This window comes from Cladophialophora immunda, assembly GCF_000835495.1.
Source record: "Cladophialophora immunda strain CBS 83496 unplaced genomic scaffold supercont1.7, whole genome shotgun sequence".
Taxonomy (NCBI): domain Eukaryota; kingdom Fungi; phylum Ascomycota; class Eurotiomycetes; order Chaetothyriales; family Herpotrichiellaceae; genus Cladophialophora; species Cladophialophora immunda.
In genome coordinates this window covers 3,309,373-3,325,485 of record NW_015622547.1, presented here as the reverse complement: position 1 = coordinate 3,325,485, position 16,113 = coordinate 3,309,373, and the positions used below count along the sequence as shown (strand labels likewise).

The 16,113-nt window shown below is 53.6% G+C and overlaps 7 protein-coding genes across 7 annotated transcripts; 4 read left to right on the top strand and 3 right to left on the bottom strand.

Annotated features, from left to right (window-relative positions):
• Positions 1–76: 76 nt before the first annotated feature.
• Positions 77–1,718, top strand: PV07_11861 (uncharacterized protein). Its single transcript, XM_016399335.1, has 4 exons — positions 77–319; positions 381–497; positions 693–906; positions 1,163–1,718. The coding sequence occupies exons 1-4, from the start codon at positions 293–295 to the stop codon at positions 1,279–1,281; spliced, it is 477 nt and encodes a 158-aa protein (XP_016243897.1). The 5' UTR covers positions 77–292; the 3' UTR covers positions 1,282–1,718.
• Positions 1,494–3,298, bottom strand: PV07_11860 (uncharacterized protein). Its single transcript, XM_016399334.1, has 2 exons — positions 2,957–3,298; positions 1,494–2,901 (listed from the first exon to the last, which is right to left on the bottom strand). Exons 1-2 carry the CDS (start codon positions 3,146–3,148, stop codon positions 1,717–1,719), a joined length of 1,377 nt encoding a protein of 458 aa, XP_016243896.1. The 5' UTR covers positions 3,149–3,298; the 3' UTR covers positions 1,494–1,716.
• A 548-nt stretch (positions 3,299–3,846) lies between these two features.
• Positions 3,847–5,006, top strand: PV07_11859 (uncharacterized protein). The gene has a single exon (XM_016399333.1). It carries the CDS (start codon positions 3,992–3,994, stop codon positions 4,739–4,741), a length of 750 nt encoding a protein of 249 aa, XP_016243895.1. The 5' UTR covers positions 3,847–3,991; the 3' UTR covers positions 4,742–5,006.
• Positions 5,007–5,112: 106 nt separating this feature from the next.
• On the bottom strand, positions 5,113–7,075 carry PV07_11858 (uncharacterized protein; the record flags this gene model as incomplete). The annotated part of the gene is made up of 6 exons (XM_016399332.1): positions 6,773–7,075; positions 6,433–6,723; positions 6,109–6,381; positions 5,927–6,062; positions 5,741–5,870; positions 5,113–5,679 (listed from the first exon to the last, which is right to left on the bottom strand). Exons 1-6 carry the CDS (start codon positions 6,870–6,872, stop codon positions 5,113–5,115), a joined length of 1,497 nt encoding a protein of 498 aa, XP_016243894.1. The 5' UTR covers positions 6,873–7,075.
• Positions 7,076–7,628: 553 nt separating this feature from the next.
• PV07_11857 (uncharacterized protein) lies at positions 7,629–9,873 on the top strand (the record flags this gene model as incomplete). Its single annotated transcript, XM_016399331.1, has 3 exons — positions 7,629–7,864; positions 8,075–8,709; positions 8,766–9,873. The coding sequence occupies 3 exons, from the start codon at positions 7,629–7,631 to the stop codon at positions 9,779–9,781; spliced, it is 1,887 nt and encodes a 628-aa protein (XP_016243893.1). The 3' UTR covers positions 9,782–9,873.
• Positions 9,799–11,774, bottom strand: PV07_11856 (phosphonoacetate hydrolase; the record flags this gene model as incomplete). The annotated part of the gene is made up of 3 exons (XM_016399330.1): positions 9,799–11,036; positions 11,108–11,267; positions 11,346–11,774. 3 exons carry the CDS (start codon positions 11,772–11,774, stop codon positions 9,799–9,801), a joined length of 1,827 nt encoding a protein of 608 aa, XP_016243892.1.
• Positions 11,775–12,376: 602 nt separating this feature from the next.
• On the top strand, positions 12,377–13,416 carry PV07_11855 (uncharacterized protein; the record flags this gene model as incomplete). The annotated part of the gene is made up of 2 exons (XM_016399329.1): positions 12,377–13,187; positions 13,301–13,416. 2 exons carry the CDS (start codon positions 12,377–12,379, stop codon positions 13,414–13,416), a joined length of 927 nt encoding a protein of 308 aa, XP_016243891.1.
• Between the last annotated feature and the right edge of the window lie 2,697 nt (positions 13,417–16,113).

Sequence of the window (16,113 nt, the reverse complement as noted above, 5' to 3'; positions counted from 1 at the left end):
GTCGATCACTTGCCATTGCACCCCATCTTAAACCAGCCCGATCATTGTTCTCTGACATGGACCTGAGATAGACCATCAACATCCCTCTATCAACCACTTCAAACTTCTCTTCCGCCCCATATCCCGTGAGGTATCAGTTGCTTGATCGCCTCAAGCGTACGCAGTCTGCATCCCCAAAAGCATTCCGTTGCCGAACTCCCGTTCCAGCAGCCTTGAGGCGGAACGGCAGGGCTAGGCAGTGAGGAGGCTCTGAAGACCAACCCACAACTTTCCATCCAACTCTGCATCCACCATGTCTAGCCAGAAGCGCATCACTAAGGCAAGAGAATAGCCCCTGACGAAGGCTGCGGAGTCTGTATAGTGCTAACCCTGCGCGTCAGGAACTCGGTGAACTCACCACCTCTCCTCCCGCCGGAATCACGGTCGCTTTGGCCGATGAGGCGAATCTCTTCCAGTGGAAGGTCACCATGGAGGGACCAGCTGGATCGCCGTATGCTGTAAGTTGTCGCCAGTCTCTCCTGTGGGCATAACCCTTTGTGCTCGGCGCAGATCTTGCATACTGTCCGGGCCAACGCAGCCTTGCCCAGTCCTTACGCTGCGGCCTGTCACACTGGACATTGCAGAATGGGCACAATCAAACAGACACAGAAGAAATATTTGCTGACCTACCTTCACTTCCTCGCTATTTCCAGGGTCACCTCTTCAACCTCTCCTTGACTCTCCCACCAAACTACCCCTTCAAACCACCAACTGTGACCTTCACCACCAAGATCTACCACCCAAACATCTCCAATGACTCTCCACCAAACTCCGGCACCATGTGCTTGGGCATGTTGAGGGAGTCCGACTGGAAACCTAGCACGAAGATCGTCGCAGTCTTGGAGTTCGCTCGACAGTTGTTGAAAGGTACGTTGACACTGGAACCTTGCCCTTGGACCCCTCTGAATGATCAAACCCTGTCTCTCGGCTTGCATGCCTCACGATCAAGTCCGAACCGTTGCGTTCGCTCTACCCGAGCACGAACACTTGAATCTGTGAATGTTTGCCTTGGCTGGGATGAGTCGGGATGTGAGGAGTTGTAGGGGGCCTCAAAGCCTCGTCAAACCGTGTCACGAATCTCAGTTCACCAGTGCTGACACGATGTCGTTTAATTCGCCTTTAGAACCCAACCCTGATGACGCCGTCGAAGGCAAGATCGCCGACCAGTACCGCAGTGACTATGCCGCGTATGAGAAGGAAGCCCGCGAGTGGGTCAAGCGCTATGCGACGGCCAAGAAATGAACCCTTCACCACGTTGTGACTTGTCTGTTGCGCAGTCCCGGCCTCATTCATGCGGTATTAGAATAGGATACTCTCTTATCTTTTTTGCAAACGGAAATTGCGGAAAATGGGAAAATCCGATTCTGGGATATGTCATGTGGGAAATGATTGATGTGGTCACGGAACATATCGACAAAGACACACGAGACAATGATAAACGACATGGCGACGGGTGAGGAATAGAAAGATCAGAGTACCAGGTGAAGCAGGCGCGATGACTCTGACACAGAGCTAGCGAGCAGGCATGCATCCATACGGTACGCATACGCGCACGCACGTATCACCGACAGCGATTATCGGAGGCACAGAAAGGACCACACGAAAGCCGCAAGCGGATGAGCACTCAGCTCTGATGCGAAGGCATCGCCGTGTCTAGCATACAACAATAAAAAAAAATCACTCTTCATTCTCGCTCTCATTCTCATTCGCATTTCCCTGAGCGACATCGTCGTCCAGATCGTCGTCCCAATCCTCCATGTCATCACTGTCCCACTCGTCCTCGTCCTCCTCGTCGTCATCTTCCCCAGCTTCGCCGTCACCCTGGCTAGCATTGATCTTTGCATTCTTCTTGGCCAGCTTCTTCCTCTCGATATTCTCCTTCTGCTCCTTCCGTCTTGCCTCTTTTTCCTCCCGCTTCTTCTCCCACTTCTCCTCTAACGCCTTCTCCTCGGCGTCGGTCTTGGTCACAAACTCGTTCCACATAACCCGTCCTTCGCAGATGCCTTCTTCCACTTTGACCATGCGCAGACGCATTCGAGGACCGAGTTCGACCAGTTTCACCGCTCGCTTCTCTACGTTGGTTCCGCCATTTGCCGCGGACTCTTTCATCGTCGTGTCTTTATCTTTTTCCCCATTTTGATGTTGCTTTTGTTGCTGCTGCTGTCTTTGTTGCTCTCGCCTACTCAGCACTCGCTGGGTCGTGGTTTCAAGAACTTCGATTTCAGCATCTGTATCCAGCTCGGTCTCACTAGCAGACGTGTAACCCCCGGCTGATGGGTCGAGGAGATAGTCCGCGACGTCCTCCAGTTTGCCCAGGTTCGGCAGAGCTCCCGACTTCTTCTCTCGTAGTCGCTGCTCGCTTGGATCAAATCTGCGGACTCGTTTTGAAACACCCGTTCGACGGGTTGTGATTGCATAGTGGCGGAGGTTGATTATATATGTACCATCAGATTGAGGTTCGCGGTTCAATAGCAAGATTCTTCGTATTGAGCTGAGAGGGGTCGTCTGTGGGGATATGGGAGGAAATATTGACTGAAATATAGTAGTAGTAAGGGACTCGAGCTGCTTCTTGATAGGGTCGGCTTTTGCATCTTCGCCTGCTTGAGAGGTGAAATTGTTCATGACCAGGAGTGGCGCATTCAAATATTCCTTCCCTCCACTGCGGGGATGCTTTTGGGCTTTCGCTATGTCTTTGCATAAAGCGTAACGTTCGACTCTGAAAGTCAGGGTCGGTCCTCGGGGCGTGAGCGCAACTCTGAGGTGGACATTGCCGGATTTCGAGCGCGAGAAGAGGAAGAGGTGCGAAATACCCAGTGGACCAGCCATAGCGGTGTAGTCTTTTAACTTGTTCGCTCGTCGCTCCTGGGTAAAGAGGTCAACATTGAGCATGATAGAGCGATACACCGAGTCTTCTCACTTTTAACCTGCTTGCAGTATCCGGCTCCATCACTGCTCGAAAATCTCGCGCCAGCTGCGTCACACTGGATCCGACGTCGCCTGCGCCCATGCGGATAACCATACTCTTGGGCCGTCGGTTCGCCTGCCCCGGCTTTCCAGGCCCGTCATTGTTGGGCACATGAGTCCTCTTCTTCTTTCTTGCCTTGACCATGGTCGGGTACTTGCAAAAAGTCGTTGGACGAGGAGAAATGGAGGCTGGCGCAGGTGCAATGGTGATATTTTGAGTGAGGAGCAAAAAGTCGGAGACAACTTTTTCTTATCGATAAGAAAAATCCACCGGTGGAGTATTGCGGCGGACAGCGCAGCTTGCAGCTCTGGCACTTCACAGGCTAGATCTCAAGGACTCTATTTTGTCCATACGCAATTCAGTCAACCTATTCCGACTGCCGAAGGAACCCTGCTTGGTACTAGGTAGAGAGGGAACAAGATAGAACAACATTTGACGAACTCCTCTCCATCGGCGTCGGAACTCCTGGACAATTCCGTGTGGCCTACGAGTTACTTCTTTGTGGCCTACCATGTATCTGGTGAGTCACCTGGGGTGCTATGAGCAACAGCGCCCCTAAATTGGATGGCCACATGCACGACGTGCCCCTATTCCTCAGCCCCCTTCAGCCTGATGAGGCCTAATGAGCCAATTCTCAATGGGGAGCCCGCATGGCCCGGCATCCCCGCATCAACTTGGCTGGCTAGGTATGGCGGGTGAGGCTGCGCCCCTCACTAATGGCCACAAACGCCCCAAACAACTTCCGCAAGGCTGAGCATCTTCATCCCGGTATGAACGTCAGCAGTGAGTCACCAGTCAGAACGAAAGACAAAGAGTATAAATCCTTTAGCAGCCTGTCCAAGAGCTCCTCAAGAGTACGGGACATGATTGACTTCCTTCCCAGGGGCTGAAAGGCATCAATCCCTTGATCCATCTGCACCAACTCCTTGCCCTTTGCATTTGACACAGCGCCTATTCTATAAGACAAACTGAGAATAAGATACCGCGATGCCGCGCCGTACCCACGACTCCATCTGCTCTGAGACACATAAAGACCTACGATCTCAGAGACGCAGCAGAAACCGGACCTCGAAGCAAGCCGAGAAATACTATGGATATCGCTGCGTGCAACCCGGCTGGATCGACCAGGAGTACCTCTCTGTGACCCGAGTTCCCCGAGAATGCTTCTATCCAAACATCAACATATTCGCAAGCTGCGCCCCGCTCGTCACAGATGCCGCCGACATCAAAGTTGCAAAGTGGACAAAACGAGACATGTGGCTAGACCGCGACGTGGATATCTGGCCGCTCGACGTAAGACGCCACAAAGGGAGGAGGATCCGGGAGAAATACTGCTGGAAGTGGAACGAGCTCGAATTTGGGCGCAGGATGAAGCAGAAATCCCGGTGTCTCGAATTCGCCGCTGAAGATGGCGAGTTCTTAGCCCTAGATGATGATCTCGATATGGACGCCGCGGTCTGCTGGTTGTGTGAACCATTCTGGGACGACGAGGAGGATCAGGGTCGCAATGATCGCGGTGAGCGGCCACCTCGCTATGTTAGCCTCGATGGCGAATGTTACTCCGACGACACTCCCCAGGAGGTCGACGCCGACGACGTGGACGGTCCCTGGGAGAGGGAACTCCTTGACCTGTATTGCGACAACGGCGATGGAGATGATTTCAGCGTCATTTCAGAGCGGGAGGCATTCGATGACATGTCGTTACCTTCGATTGAAGATGATTATGAAATGGTCTGAGGAAGGACGACGAGGCGACAGCAGCCATTCATGGTGACATGGACTCTGTACACTATTTGATGAAGAAAGCGCAGCGCAGCGAAGCTTGAAAGTGAAGAAGCCATGATGCTCTCTTAGCGCTAATGATTGGAAACAAGTCCTTGACGACGGGCGAGACCCCGATCGACCAAGCATGCATTCAAATGAGCGCAAAGATTGAAGCTAGAAATGCGCAATGACAATCTATGTCTAGCCAGACTTTTCCTCTAAGGTAAAGACAGTGAGATCTTGGAGCAAGCCTCCCGTATGGTCAAAAGAGAACGATATAGACTCTCAATCTGCCCCCACCCTCTGGTAGCCCTGCAGAGTCGAGCCTTGAAGCTGGCAGTCTCTCACATAGACTCGAGGTCCCTGCCCTTGCCATCGGCGTTCACATGGATTTTTGTCTTGCCATCCAGCACCGGAGACACGCCTGCGCTCGACGTGCCGCCATCGGTGCTGGATTTGACACCATAGATGACCCCCTGTTCGATCTCGTCGAGGGTACGGCCTTTGGTCTCGGGGATCAACAGGGTGCACAGGGCAGTGAGCGCCATGATCCCGGACAGAATTCCGAGGACGGCAGGCAGGCCAATGGCGTCCGTGAGCGAGCCAAACGAAAACGCAGTCACCATCGCGCCCGCCTTGCCCGACGCTGCGGCGATACCGTGCGCTGTGCCGCGGACGCGGGTCGGGAAGACTTCAACCGGGATGAGAAAGGTCGTGCAGTTGGGTCCCATGTTGAGGACTAGTTGCGACAGTGTGAACAGCGTTACCAAGCCGGCGGTGGAGCTGTGGTTGAGTACGCCCGCCCAGATGGCGTACAGGACTGCGACGAGCGCGCTGCAGTAGAATTGCTGCTTCACGCGCCCGATCCAGTCCGGCAGGAAGATTCCGATATAGTAGCCTGGGAGATACCCCTTTCGAGGAAGTCAGTATGAACTTATCAATAACAGATAGGGAGAGAAAATCCCATCTCACCGCAGCCGCTACGATAATGTTGCCAACGGCAGTATTCCACAGGGTGTGCCATGGTGTGGGCCCCTTGCCGTAGCCAATTCTCGAGAGCACGATGCTCTGGTTGAGGTTGACACCGTAGAAGGCAATGTCGCTGAACTTCCATCAGTACGTTGTACCTAGGGTACAAGGAGTAGTTGACTAGCTTACAAGAGGAACCAGCACATGCTGACGGCAAACAGGACTTTGGCATGCTTCCACTCTGAGAAATACTCCCGGAAATCTCGGAATTGTTCATGCAGGCCTCGTTTGCCGTCCTTCTTGAGAGATGTCTCCTCGGCGACATCTAGAAGTTGTAAGTGAATACCTCACAAAGCGGCGGGAGTCCTCACATTGTCGATAGGGTGTGCTCTCAGGCATAGTCAAACGGAAATATAGCGTAATGATGAGGGGAACAAGTCCGATGCCGAACAACAACCTCCACACCCATTGCAGGTGGTAGATGTTGCCATTGACAGAAGATTTGAAGGCAGCCAAGAGGATGAGGTAGACTATGCCTGAGGTCATGCCTCCGAGACCGATAGAGGCAAACACTGTCAGAACAAGTTTGGCCCGAGACCGCAGAGGATTGTGTTCGGCCGACAAAGCTGAGGTCATCGGATAGTCTGCGGCGAGTTAGACATCAATTCTCTCAAAGGCTTTTCGTCGCTCCTTACCTCCGCCGATGCCAATACCCGTCACCACTCGAAACACAGACATCCACGCGATAACATCATGGTGCGAGAAGCCCCTCCAGGGCATCAGGACAACCAACAAGGTACCAAGTATTGTCAACATGAGCTCTTTGCCGTAGATTCTATGACGGCCCAGGGCATCGCCAAAGATTCCGAAACCGATCTGACCCACGATCATGCCCATAGAGAGCGATGCTTTGATCGTGTCGGCTGGTACTGTAGGGACCGCGTTCTTGTCATCTTGAAAGTATAGATATCCGAGCATGGGAACAGCTGCAAGAGTCAGCATGGAGATAACATAGCTTTGGAAAGGGGGAAGGACCAAGTCCAATGCTCAGGTTCAGGTACCCATCACCAAACAGACCAACACCTGCCACCACCAGGAACTTCAGGAAGGAGAAACTGGAAGCTGTGTTGAACATGATCAGAATGACGAGGAATTGCTGATGTAACTTGACTTAGGGATACAGGTTGGTGGTCAACATCCAAGCTCGACCTTGTTGCCCTCGTTGCAAATATACATCTTTTCGACCAGCCTGACCGGACTGAGGGCTTCGCACGGGTCTCGGGCCAAGACCGCGGTGGCTGTATATCCTTCGAGACACATATCTTCTGGATAGACAACCTGTGAGGTGATTGAGATAGTCGATAACGAATTGAGAGACACAGGGTAACCACGTGCAAATACGGTTCAAAGATAATCTCACACGATATCAAGGAGGTTTGAACGGCCCCTGTTGACTTCTTTCCGGCACCTGGGACGAAGACCGCAGGTCCATAGAAGGATTCAGCGAAGATTCCATCCAGTTCGGGTCTTCGAGGGAAGAAAAAATCAGCCACTCGCCGACTGGGCCGAGATGTCTGGACTCGACAGCCTCGAGATGAGCGGGACACGGCTGGCCATATATCCAGCCACGTGGACACGGTCGTCGGGAAAAGCGCATCATGTAATGACCGCATTTCTGACAGAAAGGACGGGGTAGGGAGGTGAGTTGAGGTGTAATGTCAAAACATATGCGCGTCTTCACCCCGACTCGCGGGATCCAATCACGTCAGCAACTTCCTCAGGCCGCAATTGGCTGGAGAAGCACGACATCATCGAGCCGCGATCCAGGCAAAGACCCTTCCTTCTTCTCCTCTCCTTGTCACGACTGCCCGGACAAGTGCAAACTGCAATCATGGCAACGAGCCCGACCGCCCCCGGCTCATCGGCCGTGCAGGCTCTGCGAGAGTCCTTCGGCGATCGCAAGCCCATCGACATCAGCCGAAAAATCACAGCGTGCGTTTCCTGTCGGAAGCAGAAGATCAAATGTAACATGGGGGACGGCAATCCGCCGTGCGTCAGATGTAAGAAACGAGGGCTGTCATGTGTCGTCAATCGGAGTTTGCAGATGCTTCTCGAGAGCGATGTAGAGTGAGTTCGGTCCATATCCACCGCCAAATCACTTGCACGAGACAACATGCGCCAGTCCCATGACGGCAATGGCAATAGCCACGACGTTGTCGTCTTCCAGCATCCTCGACATGGCTGTCACGTACTGCTGTGCAACCACGTGGACGGGGCTGGTGCCGTGCTCTCCGCCAATCAGGTGTAGGCTTAAACGGACACAGCTGACCCCAGCAGATGGAAAGCCAACATCGAAGAGAAATTGCGCATGCTGGAAGACTCGGTCAAGCAGCTAAGCCAACGATCTAGCAGCAACCAAGATGTTCCTCCTTATCCCCCCCAGGAGACTACCTCTTCGAATCTCCCCACCAGGCCGGATGCCATCATGGCCACTGAACAGCCTCATCCGACGGAGCCTGGCTGGGAAGTCGTCATGGACTTGAACAGAGGGCCGGGAGTGGTACCGGCGTCCTGTGTGTCAGAAGTAGCAGATGCCTCGCCAGGGATGACTCGTCAGAACTTGACTGATAATCTCGACATCATCGACCAAGGCATCATAACGCTTGATGATGCGGAATCCTTCTTCCAATTATATGCTCGACGTCTCGATCATTTCTTGTACAGGATTTTGGCAGAGCACGACTCGCTGGCAAGCGTTCGAAGAAGTTCGTCTCTCTTGACCGCTGCAATATGTGCCGTGGGAGCCCTCCATACTCCCTCAAATTTGTATCACATTTGCTATCAGCATTTCGTCAATCTGGCGTCCTCCAAGATGTTTTCCAAGAAGAACAATCATGACGATGTTCGCGCGTTTTGCATTGGTGCTTTTTGGATAAGTGATATGTCCTGGACCCTCGTTGGAGTAGGCAAGTGTGCACAGACTGGTATTTCCCTTAGGACTCAGTGCTGACCCTGACGCCTTTTATAGCTGCTCGGCTTGCGGGAGAGTTGAACCTCCACCGCTGTATACCCAAAGCTCCCCACACAAAGCGCGCCTGTTATCTGCGTACTAGGTTATACTATCTCGTCTTTGTTTGCGACCACCATTTCTCGATCTGCTACGGGAGGCCGCCTTTGACGAGGGATTTTGCCTCAATCACGCCTCCAAGTCAGTTTCTACAGTCTGAATTTGCGACCGAGGACGATGCTCGACTTGTCAGTCAGGTGGAAATCTGGACAATCAGCACTCGGGTCTTTGATCAATTTAGCCTAGATCCCGAAGCCCATCTGTCCGATCAACTCATCCCACAACTCCGCCGGTTGAGCATTGCATTGGATACCTGGCGGGCTGATTGGAACGAGCGATTCCATTTCAATGAGTGCGTCGGAAACTACCCGCGGAAGGGCGTAGGTCTGCATTATCATTTTGCGAAGCTATTCCTCTGCTCGCACGCCTTCAGAAGAGCGCCTGTTGCCGAAGGTGAACAACTCCAACTGGATCCTGACCTCGAGGAATTCGCGACAAGTGCAGTACATTCAGCAATTTCGATCCTGCAAGTTATTGCTGCAGATCAAGAGATTCAGTCATACTTGGATGGGCTTCCAGCCTACTTTGATACAATGATAGCGTTTGCCTTCGTTTTCCTCCTCAAAATTACCATCAGGAACCCCGCCAACCTCCGAGTGGACAAGGCCGGGATATCTGAGACCCTGGATGTTCTGGCGACCGTCTTGAATAATATAACAACTTCAATGCACCCACGCCATCTGCTGAGCAGTATTGCGGCCAGTGCACGGAAGCTGTTGGATCGGTTTTCTGGCCAGGAAGCTGCTCCGGCTCATTCTCAGACTGTGCCAGGTCCCCCGACTTCTTTTGACCCATTCAATCAGTGGCTTAGTCCCACAGACGCCATGTTTCTTGAAAATTACGACTTCCTCTATTCGCCTGGCGCCGACTTCAACGTTGACCCCGATCTCGGCCTCGGCTTTGCGCACCATCAGTAGGTGTGGCAGTGTATCTCTCACAAATTGAGGGCCAGGTCAAAAGCATCGAAGTTCCTCCATTGCCGATGCTCAATTGTATTCGTGACAGGAAGAGATCTTAGCAGGGGGATTGGCTGCTCAGAGAGGCCACCGTGAGATCGAAGTCGATGGTCGCGTAAATTGTCGAGCGCATGTTCTTCCTTCCGACTTCCGAGAACGGCATTCTCCTTGGAGACCAGCACAAAATCTCCCTCGCGGTCGAGGGGCATCTCGAACATTTGAGCCGCCGTTGGTCCGTCGACAGCGACTTCGATTTGCGGGAATAAACGACAGTACGTCAAGGCATCCTCGATGGTAATTTCTGGTCGATTTAAGTATACCCGCACAAAAGAACCCAAGGCGCCATGGTGGCGGACGAAAGGATCTGTGATCGGGCAGATAACTCTTGAGGAGCCCTCGCCGAACTTGCGATCCAGCTCTTCTTCAACAAATAGGACATTTGGTGTACCGTCGTCTTTGCATTTATCGCTCATTCCATGATCTCCAGTCACAACAACTGTAGCACCCAGTTGAACCAAGCGACCGACGCAGTCATCAATGGTCGCCATGAAAGCATTTGCTTCCTTGCTTCCTGGGGCAAATTTGTGCTGAACATAGTCGGAGAGTGTGAGATAAAACAAATCAGCCCGATCTTCCTCGAGCAGCTTTATGCCTGCCCTGAGCACAAATAAAGACAGGTCTCCTGAGTATTGGTCTGGAGTGGGAATGCCGAGCCACTTCTCAACATCAGAGATGCCATTATCGGCGAGCGTACATTTGTTGGCATATTGGGCTGAAAAGCAAATGTCTCCCCGCGAGCAATTCAAGCCGTGGTTGATGATTGCTCTCAGCTTGTCTTTCGCAGTTATGGCGGCAACACGGACGCCTCGCTTCGACATCTGCTCCAAAATGGTCGAACCTCGAAGCAATGCGTCATCCACGATCATTTCCTCCTTTCGAGTTGTCCGGTCTAGGAAGAAGTTCCCCGAGATACCATGTAAGGCCGTCGGTGCCCCAGTGATAATGGAGACGTTGTTGGGATTGGTAAATGCTGGCATGGCACATTTCGCCGTCGTAGCGAAGCCTGATTGGACAAACTTGGCCATGTTGGGGGTATTACCGTCGGATATTCCTTGTTCGAGGTATTCGGGATCAAAGCCGTCGACACAGATCACGACCGTGGGCCTCTCGGGAAGCTTGTATTTTCTTCCGTGCAATTCAAAGACCGACCGGGATGCTACACAATGCGTTCTCATGGTCAGCCTTTCGCACCGTGAGGGTGTGAGGAGCACGATTTCCGGCGCTTACCGAGCAGGCTTTTGGTTGCCATTCGTTCATAATATTCGAGCGGCAGTGTCGCCATTTTGGGTACCTTGGCCAGGTCGTCCCAGCGTCGAACAGCCAGTTTTGCCTCGAGGAGAGGGTCTTTCTGGGCTTCGACGACCTGTTCCTGAGTGAACGTACCGCCCTGGACTTGATCTTAGGCCCGAATCCAAGAATGCGCCGTCTCTCTGAGATTGAGGGCTAGAACCTGGCGAGCACTGACCTGGAATTTCAGAGTCGTTTTACTGGATTGACTCAGGCCCGCATAATAATCTTTGTCCACGGCTGTCAGGTATCGCTTCGCCATGACGTGCGCACCAACCAGCTGACAGATCGACTCATTAAAACCAAGGACACGAAGGTATTTCTCGCCCAAGATCTCGTGACTTCCACTTCCAACGAATACTCCATCTGGAGCGATCATAGCAGGCATTTCCTTCGCTGCAGGAATGAATCGCCCGACATCATGAAGCAACGCGCCCAGCACGGTGTCATCGTCCGCACCTGCCTGGACTGCAAGCTGAGCGGTCTGCAGTGTATGTTCAAGCTGGGAGACCTGCTCCCCCAGGTAATCGCCTTGACCTTGGGCGGCTATGAATTGAAAGAGTTCTTTGACGCATTCACGGGCATGACGCTCGATGGAGGGGAGCATTTTCTTTCTTTCTTTCTGTCGGTTTGGCGTCTGGATTTGTCTTGTCGAACTATGGTAGTTCGGCACGATGATTATTTCAGATTGAAGTGTTGAGAGTTGAGGATCCTAGAAATTTCAGTAGGATTTGTCCTCAATTTGGATGCAATTGTCCTTCTGGACTCTCTGCCTACTGGGCTCAAAGTCATGGAGGCGGTCGGCAGATCGCCGACAACAGTCACCCACACCGGACTGAAGATCGAGCTCTGCAGCCTAGAGCGATCTGCATACCGTGCCACTCGTTGTCATTTGGTGGAGATTCCGTCTGGAGTCTGGACAGCGAACGCGACAGTTTCAAATGCTCGGACCTCGAGGAAGACCATGTTCTGCGGGCATCAGACGGAGTTCGACCGAGTGCTTGGCACCGGCATGAAGACCGCAAGGCTGGGGTTATGGCTACGAAACCCCTATGCAGCCGTGCACTATTAAACGGCTGGGAGCCTTGGCCGATCTGGGTTGGAATGTTCCAGGAGTAAGTCTTTCGTCCGAGTTGCTCTCAAGATAAGCCTAAAACAACTTTGAACAACCGCATTTCCATCGCTTCAACGAAAAGACAGGAGCCTGACATGGCGTCCTTCGTGCCGGGCCCCGACTTGGTCCAACAATTCCACCGTGACGGCTTTCTTGTTCTCCGCGCTGAAGAGCATGGCCTCGTCAGACCTGAGCAGCTTCAGGCCTGGACAAAGGAGGTGCGCGAGTGGCCGGCTGAGAAGGGCAAGTGGATGCCATACCATGAGGTCAACACAGACGGGTCGCGACAACTCATGAGGACGGAGAACTTTGTCGACTATCACCCCGAGTTTCATGCATTACTGTGCGGCGACGCTTTGGCGAAGATACTGAAAAGCATTTCGGGAGATGTAAGTCAGATTGGTCCTGTTACAACGAGGGCGATTGCTGCTTGCGAAATGTTTGCGGTGACTGACTTGGAATTCGGGTCGCAGGACATGCTCCTCTTTAAAGACAAGATCAACTACAAACTTCGGTCAGGTAACGGGTTTGCGGCACATCTGGACGCGCCCGCATATGACCACATTGGCAAGATCGAGCACCTCACAGCGAACTTCGCCGTGGACGAAGCGAGCCCGGAAAACGGCTGCATCGAAGTCGTTCCGGGATCGCATAAGATGGAGGTCGAACTCTCGCACGGCGGGGCCATTTCCCGATCCTGGGAAGACGGCCACGAGTGGACGAAGGTGCCCCTTCGGCCCGGGGATGTTTTGTTGTTTGGGAGTCACCTCGCACACCGGAGCGCGCCGAATCGCACGAACAGCAACCGAAGCAGCATCTATGCAACATACCATGGGAAGAGTGACGGACTGGATCTGAGACAGAGATACTATAAGCATCGGAGGGAGAACTTCCCGCCTGACCACGGTGAGTTTTTCAAAACGCGCGCTTGGTGATGCTACTGGCTATGCTTTCCCTTTGGTTTTGAATAATGGAAAGAAGCACGAGGCTGACACTTTACTCCTTTTGTTTCGTCACAGAGCGCGTAGCTGGGAAGGATTATAGCCAGGGCTATAAGACGTACGGGTTTGCTGCCCCCTTCATGTCAGAGAAGCAGGTGGAGCAGGATAAGGCCAGGGTCCAGCCTGTCCACTGAGCAAGAAAGGGGAAGGGAAGGGGAAGGAAGCGGGAAGGAAGAGCTCTCCGTTGAGCTTTTTTCCCGGGGAAGTACATACCATGTTACTATCGCCACCTAGGTTACTCTTGAAAAGAAAACCCCTGTCTCCAAATACAGGTCGCTCCCTAGCGAGTAGGTAGACGAAGCTCGCCAAACCCCCGAGCTTGAACTCAATCTCCTGGAACACGTGGTGTTTAGCACCTCTCGAATTCATCCTGAGCAGAAGACACCGGGCCGCAAAGAGGGACTTCCCTTGTCCCCATCTGACTCCAGAGCAATCTCTCATCATGGTGTCTTTCTCTTGAATTGATGTGGTGTGGCCACAGCTTCGCGGGCGTTTCTGGGTGGCTGGAGAATGTTGATGTTTTTGACTAAGCGATGGTGGTATGTATATCGCCATGCAATCTGGAGGGTCGGTTCGGCGAAAGTCCGAGAAAGTCATAGCCCATCGTGGAATGCATGTGGATTCGCGCCTCGCCGAACTGAGTGAGCATGGAGAGCCACAAGATTTTCCCCATTTTGGGGACAAATTTCAATGTGTTTCCCGTGCTCTCGTGTTCTATGAACAATTACCTCCAGCGGCTCGCCGACACTGGCTACGTCAGGCACCAAAGGGGGCTTGGGACTGGGAGAAGCCGGCGAATGAATCAAAGTGCCAAGCAGCCTCGCGAGGAAACTTGCCCAGACCCGCCAGCACTCGATGGCTCAGGCCTCGTTCTGGGTGACTTGATGGTGGTGATGATGATGATGATGATGATGATGATGATGATGATGATGGCGGTGGCGGTGGCGAACCGGTCGTTTCGGGCATATAATTCAGGCACGCCTCCACGGCCTCCCGATATCCATTCCCCATCGAGTGTGCGAGAAGGGGCACCCGCTTGGAAAGCAGGGCCAGGCGCAATTCGTCGAGATTCGCGTACTTCCAGCGCGCCGTCAGCGTGCGCAGCGTCGTCCAGAGGCCGATCTCCAGGAGGACCAGGCCGAGGCTGTAGAAGTCGAAGTCGCGGACGAAGCGGTGGCCTCGGTGGTACGACGGGTGCTGGTAGTCCTGGAACCGAGCCATGCCCGGCCCGAGCGTGAAGGCCTGGGGGTCGTCCTTGCGGCTGTGGTTGAAGCCGACAATGTATGGGTTCTGGATCCACGCGGTGGGATGGGACTGTGCGGCATGGAAGAAGGCAATGTTGTGCGCGGAGATGCTCTTGTGCATCCAGCCGACCTTGTGGCAGTCCACGACCGAGGCGGCGAGCTGGTAGGCGAGGAGGTATCGGTCCTCGAGAGACGGTCGACTCCTCGTGTCCATCGTGGCCAGAATGACGTCGGACAACGTTCTCGGGGTGATTGTTGTCGGCACACTAGGCGGAGACTGTTGGTGGCTGGGGGGGAACTCGTAGATGACCCCAAACGCGTGACGGCTCGGCTCGTGATAGTATCCCGAGCATTGGAGGACTTGGTCGATCGGCTTGGCTGGGTTGTTGAGCAATGAAGCGATCGCCTCGACTCTTGCCAGCAACTCCTCACTCACGGATCCTTCCCAGGCCGGGGTGTACCGAATCCATTCCACCACCACTCGGCGTTTGGCCCCACCCGAAGAAGGCTGCTCTTGAACCCAGGCCAAGGCATGCTCTCCAAGATGTCCGCCCGTGCCACCGGTGTCGATTTCGACTCGGCTGGGATCTTCAATGTAGAGCTCCGGTCGCGTTCGCTTTTCCTTCTGGAAAGCCAAGATCGACATGCGTTTGATTGTGAGAAGGAGGCCGATCCTTTCCGTGGCCGAGGAGTTGCGACATTGCCCTTGCAGGGTCTCGAGCACGGCCAGGTCTTCGGTCTTGACGAGGTCTTCTTCCACCTGAGATCGCGACAGGCTTTGGAGTTCGGCCGGGAGAAAATCGTGGAGTTGGCTTATAAGAGCGCGGAGGTCGCCATACAGAGGACTGACGGCGGCGGCGTGGCGCTCCAGGATCGACGACACTTCCTCCTTGCATTGAACCAGTACCCGGACCACCGGATCGATTTCGGTCATCGGGTCTTCGGTGAGCCTCCATGGGCTGTGTTGGGCCGTGATAATGGACTGGAATAAGGTGGTCCAGGCTCTGAAGCGTCTGCTTTCGATATCGGCCTCGATCGAATCGGTGCGTTGGATGAGTGTCGAAAACAGATTCGCCACGTTGTCGGTGTAAGCGGCGACGGCGATGCAACCCAAGTTCCAGCTCACTTCGGGGGCTCGAGGTCGGTCGTCAGGATTGAGCGCCAGCATCGACCTGACCAACTGAAGACAGAGTCGGTGAGTTTTGTCTCCTTGCCGCTCGAGCTTGGAGAGCCACGTGTCGACGTTTGGATTGGGCTTGAACCGGCCGCCGTGGAAGGTCCGTGTCTTGTACCCGTTGACGTTGATTTCGCGCGCGTCCTTGAAACGCAAGGTCGAGCCGGGGCCTTGTAGCATGTACGTCAAGAGCTCTGCAATGATACAACCAAAGGACCAAATGTCACTCGGCCGACTGATGATATGCTTCTTGAAGTTGTCTTCGAAATCCTCGCACTCGGGAGCCAAATGATAACCCTTTCCGATTTCAAAGGGTTCTTTGGACGACTCGGCAGCGTCTTTGAACCTGGACAGTCCAAAATCAGCGAGTATCAGCGTTTGGCCGTCGAAAAGGACATTGCTGGGCTTCAGAT

Excerpts from the sequence above, each read along its gene's own strand:
- PV07_11861 (XM_016399335.1), top strand. The coding sequence starts at position 293 with ATGTCTAGCCAGAAGCGCATCACTAAG. Across the intron at positions 320-380 it reads GCCAGAAGCGCATCACTAAG|GAACTCGGTGAACTCACCAC; the intron begins GCAAGAGAATAG and ends CCTGCGCGTCAG. Across the intron at positions 907-1,162 it reads CGCTCGACAGTTGTTGAAAG|AACCCAACCCTGATGACGCC; the intron begins GTACGTTGACAC and ends ATTCGCCTTTAG.
- PV07_11860 (XM_016399334.1), bottom strand. The coding sequence starts at position 3,148 with ATGGTCAAGGCAAGAAAGAAGAAGAGGACTCATGTGCCCAACAATGAC. Across the intron at positions 2,902-2,956 it reads ATACTGCAAGCAGGTTAAAA|GAGCGACGAGCGAACAAGTT; the intron begins GTGAGAAGACTC and ends CTCTTTACCCAG.
- PV07_11859 (XM_016399333.1), top strand. The coding sequence starts at position 3,992 with ATGCCGCGCCGTACCCACGACTCCATCTGCTCTGAGACACATAAAGAC.